The sequence below is a fragment of the Cucumis sativus genome, chromosome 3 (assembly GCF_000004075.3).
Source record: "Cucumis sativus cultivar 9930 chromosome 3, Cucumber_9930_V3, whole genome shotgun sequence".
NCBI classification, from domain to species: Eukaryota; Viridiplantae; Streptophyta; class Magnoliopsida; order Cucurbitales; family Cucurbitaceae; genus Cucumis; species Cucumis sativus.
In genome coordinates this window covers 30,774,263-30,782,433 of record NC_026657.2, presented here as the reverse complement: position 1 = coordinate 30,782,433, position 8,171 = coordinate 30,774,263, and the positions used below count along the sequence as shown (strand labels likewise).

Sequence of the window (8,171 nt, the reverse complement as noted above, 5' to 3'; positions counted from 1 at the left end):
CCATTGATCAAACCAGGCCATGTACAAACTTTCGTTAGCTATGTAATTAAACTTTTGGGAGATGTCGATATTGCTATGTTTGTATAGGCTAGACTTCATGAATTGATATTTTTAAATCTTGTAAAACTTATAATCGTATATTTCTAATAATATTTTCAATTTAGACCAAAATATTATAAATACTAATGTAATATAAATAATAGATATGTTTGTTTATTTTTTAAATAATCTTTTTAAAAATTTCTCATTTTTATAATTTGTACTTAAATATTCATCGAAATTTACGTTTTATCAATATCCTCGTCCAAATTTTAGAAAAAAATAGAACCTCTTTATATTTCCAATCACATCAATATTTTTAAACCTTGCGTATAATTAATAAAATATCATTAATGCAAATATAATATGAATAGTAGACCGGTTAACTTGTTTAAAAATCATAAAATGTTTATTTACTATTTCTTTGTTTATATAATTTTTTTAAAAGTATTTGTTGGCATTCATACTTTTATGAATATTTCAATAAAATTTAGACTTCAATATTTTTGTCTTCGTCAACATTTTCATTATTGATGGAGGCATGTAATTATCAAATCTAAATCTTGCTATTATTAAAAATTTATTCATATTGTAGTGGCTTCTTTGAACAATTTTCTAAACTTAAGAGTTGAACAACCTATGTGTGGAGATGATCTTTTAGTCGTAATTTTTTTCCTCAATACAAAAAAATTGTTTGACATTTTATCTGATAATGAAAGTTTTCTTGTTTCAAGTCAAAAGCATAGGTTATAATATTGATATCAAAATTTTAATTTTACAGATTTATTGATAAATATTATTGTAAAAAAAGAAAGTCACAAAAACGACGGTATTCATATCCCAGGGTTAATATGAGTGATAATTTTCTTTAATGTTCTATGCATAGTTATAAAAATAGTTATTTAATACACTTAATATCTAGGTTGAGCCAAAGTGGAGTTTAGTTTAGTGATATTAATATAATCTTTGCTCTCATAGGCTGGAGATGTAAAAGAGAAAAAACCAACGTACATATACCAACTTATTGACAAGTGTTAAGCTTTGCATAAAAAAATGTGTAGACCCAAGAGTCAAACTATAGCATCAACGGATTGTAGGACAACGACACCAACTCATCACAGTCGTGGTAAGCAATCCCGTAGATAGAAACTTTTGAAGAAGATTTGCATGCCAAAGTTCGACGCCGGAACAGCCTACCATGCTTGGTCATAAACGACAATTAAAACTTAATATCGAGTCTATTTTTCACTTTATTGGAACTCTCGATTTAAGTGGACTACCATAATTTGAATTTTATTTACACCATTGTTTCATTATTCTTTAATTCATTTCTTTAAAAAGAAAATCTCAATTAAGCTTTAATTGTGTGATTAATTAAAAGGTTTAGTATTCAACTATTAATATCTTTACTAATTACTATAGCATAAAATGGGTGGTTACTAATCTAGAAATTAAAATATATACATCTCTTAGTTAAATTATTGGATTAGTGTACTAACCTTAGTTTGTTTTAATTTAGATGCTATTATATTATAATATTTTACTTCAAGTTTGTAGTATAATTATTTGTACTTTCTTGACAAGAAATGGGAATATTTTTTTTCTTTTCATTTTTGTTGGTTGCTAATAATTTTAATCATGTTATAGATAATGAATATTATTATATATGTGGTTCTCCTACTTAAATAAAATTAGAATTCATTCCCATTGTTTTAATTAAGTGTTATCATTTTCATACCTTCATTCCTTCATTTGGTAGGTGTGATGTCTCCCACTTTCATATTTTATTCATGCATTTTTTTTGGGGATAAAAAACCCTTATTTTGTGTTTTTATGTGAATATTCTCAACCCACTTATCGATTACTATAACTCATCTACACTCAAATAACATATTAAACAAAGGTACAATTTGATAACACGAACATAACTTAACTAGTTAAAATGTATATCATCAACCAAAAAGACGTCAATAGTTTCAATCTTCACGTCCTATCATGTGTTTCATTTAAATACTATTTACAAATATAGCAAATTTTAATCGTCTATTACTGATAGACATCCATCAGTGCATGTATATTAGTAATGAACGGTGACATTTTTCTATATTTAAAAATATTTACAGCAATTTTTACTTCTTAAGAGAGTTACCTTTATTCAAACATAAACTAGAATACTCTTATTTTCTCTTCACAAGTTATATTCAAACTCAACAAAACATTGATCTTTCAGTATCGTCTATCATATCATTCAAACTTAACTACAACTCTCTCGTTAAAAACATGATAAAATCTTTACGGATGTTAAAAATTCACAACCATAGTTCTTTTAGAAAATGTTTCCTAGATTTTTTTTTTTTCCAAAAGAAGGTAACTCAAGAGATCAAAACATGGGTATAATGTGGTGATACCCCAAAATATAAATTTTTGAAAAAAGAGAAAAAGGGTGGGGTAGAATAGTTTTCTAGATAGGGAAAAGAAGGGAGATTGATTGGCATTTGCCAAACTTGGAAAAATTTGAATCTCTTTTTTGCAATTGAAGTGACCACTAAGCACTTAGGGTATTTGGTGGAGTTCCTTTATGCTTTGAGCCCTCAAAGCATCTCTTAATTTGGCAAGTTCCTTTGTGTGTGTCTTATGAAAGTTATGAATTGGGAAGGTTCTCCAAAGAAATTCCCCATTCAACTATTTTTCTCCAATTTGCTACCTTAATTGCAAAAGTTGCCATTTTTTAAATAATTTAATTTAATATACATAATATACATAATATATATATATATATATATATATATATATGTTTATTAAAACTCCTCATGAATTAATGCTCCAAAAGAATACCTCCACATAATTTACTTACTTCCCCCCTCTCTCACATTTAGCTATTTTGGAAGGAAAAAAAGTGACCAAAAATGAAAGTTTTCTTTTGACTTTTTGGACTCTTGTTCTCTTTGTATTCTTTTTTAAGTCCATTAGGAGCCGTGGAAATGGAATTACAAATGTTTAGTTGAGCTAGACCAAATTTGATAACCTCTCGAAAATAAAGTATAACATACTTACATATTGAAATGACTTCAATCTGTTTGTTATCTAGCGTTGGTGCAAGTGGTTAAATATGGAGTCTCATAAGTTTTGAAAATTTCAAAAGTAAATTTTTTTTCCGAATTTAAGAGTATTTTTTAACGTAAAAAGATAAAAGTACAGAACAAAAAAAGATTTAGTTTCTTTTAAGTAGTATGATTATAGTACAAATATGGTTTTTTCTTTCTCTTGGAAGATTTTGATCTAATCGCTTTAATTCATTATTTAAAAGAAAACGATTTCGGTAACTTAAGGACATACTCAATAATATATATTGAAACACTTTGGGAACTTGTAAAAATAATAGCAAAAAAAATTATGATAATAGGGTTTATACCACTAAAATTTTCTAAATTACAAAAATAACAAATTAAAAGTCGGATAGACTTCTTATAACCATCTAAAAGCAATTATATTTGTCATATGTAAAAATAAAGTATTATTGTCTAGTTTTTCTAAATGTTTTGGTAATCTAATGCAATTTTTTATTTTATTTTTACTTTGTTTAAAAACATCACTTTTCTAAAAAAATTAATGGTAAATTTGGTCCCTAAAATTACTTTAATTATTGTTTGTGTCCAATGGTTTTATGAACTAAGAAAATTTAATAAATTCTTAATTTGCCTCTAATAGATGATGATTTTTTAGTTTTGCTAAAAGTTTATGACAATGACAATACTTAAAACATCTTTTAAATTCACTTACCAATTTGATATTAAATTAAAATTTATGTCTGTAATAAGACTCTAAATTTATAATTTTATAATTAAAAAAAAAATACACACATATATAAAATGCTTCAAATACACATATTCAGCATAAAATAAATTATTCACGAACACAATATCAAAACTTGAAAATTTTATTTAAAACTTTTTATAGAATAAAAACTATTGAAATTATATAAAACACAAGATTATAAATTTAGGACACACACGATGAAGAATAAAAAAAAATTAGGTGAGCTGAAATAGCAATAGTGATATACATGACTTTTTTTTCTCCTACATAAAGAATAATAATAACTCAAATAATTCTATACTTTAAAATGAATAATTACAACCAATCAAGAACAAGTTCCAAAAGGGTCCATTTTTTAACCTTAGTTTAGTGAAGGATGAGATCTCTCAAATAATTTAATAAAACAAACTATTTTGATGTGACAAAAAATAGAGGATAATTTTTTTATTTTTTTTTTCATATTTTCTATTTATTCCTTGGCTTCTCATGCAACCCTTTTTTTTTATTTTTTTATTTTTTATTTTTCATTTTTTTTATAAAGTAGTGCCTCTAGAAAAACCATCACTTCAAAAAACCCACGTAAGCACAAATCTATAGTTACTATATGAGACCTTTCAAAAACACTATAAATACCAACACCAAAGCTTGAGCTTCTTCCATATAAACCACAAAGCAAAAAATAGGGTTTGAAAGAAAGAAAAAAAAAAAACTTTTTTCTTTTTCTAAATCTGAGTGCTTTTTGAGAAATGGCAAGATCATCAGCAATGTCCTCAGAACCTCTTGTTGTTGGTAGAGTGATTGGTGATGTTCTTGATTCCTTCACACAAAGCATGAAGATGAGTGTTTTTTATAGCAATAATAAGCAAGTTTTCAATGGCCATGAGTTCTTTCCTTCTGCTGTTGCTGCTAAACCTAGGGCTGAAATCCATGGTGGTGACCTGAGATCTTTCTTCACTCTGGTTTGTAATTCTTTTAACTTCATTTCCTTGTTTGTTTATCTCAAACTTATTACAAAAAATGATTTATCTGAGGCTTGGATCTGATCTTATTCTGCATGTTTTGAGTTGTGTGTGGTCTTTAAATTCGAAGATATATAGTTTTGTTGCTTAAAATATTGATTATATCGTTCATAGGTTTAAATTTCTACTCTTGCATGTTGAATAAATTTAAAAAGAAAAAAATTAAAAAAAGAGGGGGGAAATTTTGCCATAGGGTTTCTTTCCTTAATAAGAGTTATTATGTGATTTAACTTAATATTTGACACTTTTAAATAATATTATTTTTAATTATTTGTTGGAATTACCTTTTCTTTAGTTTTTATTACATTTTTAATTATTATATATATCTCTTAATACTTTGATTATTTGATTTAATTAGTTTTTTCTTTTTGTTTTCAGATTATGACTGACCCAGATGTTCCTGGGCCAAGTGACCCTTATTTAAGGGAGCATTTACACTGGTAACTAAACATTTACATATATATGTTTATGATATTTCTTTTATTATTTTTTTTCCTTCTAAGGCTATATATATATACATATATTTATTTACATGACTTCATAAAACCAACCAAATTAATTTGACCTTTGTTCGAGTACAACATAAAGTACTGGAATTTGAACCTGGAACATCCAATCAAATTTGAATTTTTGAATTTGAGGAAGAATAATGCAAAAATCATCGTCGTTACTCTATTTTGGATTTTGGCTAATTTTGCATATTTTTCTTTTATTTTCATTTTGCCTACAACATTTTTTTTTTGTTCTGATTTGCCTTTTATTTGGCGTTATACATTTTTAGGCTTTTTTTTTTTAAATTTTTGGAAGAAAAATTTGAAAATAAATAATCTAAGGATTTGCCTCTTACATTTAATAAAATAAAATAAAATTATAAAGAGAAAAAAAATACAAGTATTATTTAAATAGTTGTTTACAAGTATTATTTAATAATCTATAGTATTTATTTAGGGTTTTTTTCAAAAGTAGAAGAAAAAAAAAACAAATATTTACTTTACTTTGTATAATTATTCCTGCATTCATTATTAAGGGCATGATAATCACTGGATTGGACTCCTTATTTGATATCTCTTAAGTTCCTAACTTAGGGTAAATATTTGTCAACACTTTTAGCAATTTTCTTTTTTAAGTTAAACAAAGGTGTGGGGACTAAACTTTCAATTTTAGCATTTTTGCTAATAATAATAATAATCTTTTTATCCATGCATATATGTGCAACCTTTCGACAAGAATTTTTAATTCAAAATTATCAATGAAATCAATGAGTTACTTTCACTAAAATAGTTTATTTTATAATATGTGGGTACCAGAATATCAAACATGAATGATAATATCGACTAATTTAAATATGTTAAAATGTCAAGAATAGTATTTCTATAAAAAAAAAAATTAAAAAGTAGATGGGTTTGAATAAAAATATATTTTAATTTGCAATAACAAACGAGTTAATATGTGTAATATTTATATTAGTGATATGCATGGTTACTTCATAAAATGTAGACCTACTTCTTTATGTCAAATGTGGGGCACATGAGCGAAAAAACCGCTCGGCCTTACACGTTCGAACCATTCACACACCTTCTATTTTTGCATCTCAATTCATTGTATCAAAACCATCAAATCTTCACCTTATGCACATTTTTTCATTACAACGATAGATTACCAAATAGAGATGTCCATTTTTTCCGCAAGAATATTAGAAGTCATGCATCCATTTTTTTCTCCGCTCGTTCATTAACGTCTCTAACACCAAATCTTCTCTCCCAAACACTTTTGGAGAAAAAAAAGTTGTTTTCATTTTTTTTTTATTTAACTTCTGCAATCGATAACATATGTAAAACTTGTTAGAAAAGATAAGTGGTTTTGACTATGGAATCTCTAATTGCAGGATCGTGACAGATATTCCTGGTACAACCGACGCCACATTCGGTAACTTTTAATTTCTTGCCTAAACTTGAAAAGACAACAATAATAATAAAAGGTTTTAAACTTGTAATTAACTAAGAGAGATTAATGGGACAATTGTGTGAATTGAAATTTGAAATTTCTCCACATCTAACCTATCACAAATTAAACATATCTTAACGGTTATAAACTACTAAATATTGAAAGAAATATTTTTGAATGAAATCACAGGTAGGGAGGTAGTAAGCTACGAGACTCCAAAGCCAAACATAGGAATCCACAGGTTTGTTTTTGTTCTATTCAAACAGAAGAGAAGACAATCGGTGAATCCACCCTCTTCAAGGGAGCGTTTCAACACCCGAGCATTCGCGGTCGACAACGACCTGGGTCTCCCCGTCGCTGCCGTCTACTTCAATGCCCAAAGAGAAACTGCTGCAAGAAGGCGTTAAAACCGTCGTCTGGCAACAGTAGTGATCCCAGTGGACCAAAATATTTTGAATTCTAGAAGAAAATTAAGAAAACTATAGTATTAATATATTAATCTGAGTCTTTCTATTTCCTCTCCCTTTAACAATATTAACCACTTTGTATGGTGATGATAGAAGGAAAAGGGAGGGAGATTAGAGATAATTCTCAGATTTGTATATTAGATAAAAATAATCTATATTTGCATGAAGGGAGAATAATTTGGACATGCAAAAAGGAAGAAACGTCGCCGTTTTCTTTTCCTCTTTGGTGTCTTTAATTAGTTTTTATTGTATGTGCTAATGAATTTAGTTTGAGATGATTTACAATTATTACCACAGTTTGTTTTTAGTTTCAAATTAAAATATATATGAAATGGTCCATTTGGTAACTTCTTTTGTTTCTATTTTTTATTCTTATGTGGTTTGATTTTTTTAATTTGTTCTTCATTATCATTATTTAACAAACTATTTCTTTTTTTCATTTTGTGACATTTTTAATGAAATTTGTAAAATATTTACCTGAAAATAACATTTAGAAACTAAACACACTCTCAACATTCATATGTTATATGTAATAGTTAGATTTTTATTTAAACAAATTTTGACCTTTTGTTTTTCTAAAATGTTTGAGCTACACCATTTTGGAAACAATAAAATTTATTAATAAAAATGAGTTAAAATAACAAAAATATATAGTCGAATGAGCTTTAAATTATATAAAATATATTTACAAAGTTTAACCCAATTAACTAAGATATATATTTTTAAGAAGCTTTGAATTTTTTCTACCAAACTTATTTAATTTTTTAAAAATAAAAATGCACTTACATTATTTTATTAGCTTTCATAACTTAAATCAGTCATTTTTAATTTCAACAAGTTCTCCAATAAAACTCTAAAATTGGATTCTACACTTGCAACATTTGAT

General features: G+C 26.6%; 1 protein-coding gene across 1 annotated transcript; it reads left to right on the top strand.

Moving 5' to 3' along the window:
* The first annotated feature begins 4,511 nt into the window (after positions 1-4,511).
* Positions 4,512-7,632, top strand: CSTFL1B (protein SELF-PRUNING-like). The gene is given in 4 exon segments (NM_001280725.1): positions 4,512-4,814; positions 5,253-5,314; positions 6,760-6,800; positions 7,008-7,632. Coding segments are annotated over 4 exon segments (534 nt in total). The 5' UTR covers positions 4,512-4,601; the 3' UTR covers positions 7,226-7,632.
* The last annotated feature ends 539 nt before the right edge of the window (positions 7,633-8,171 follow it).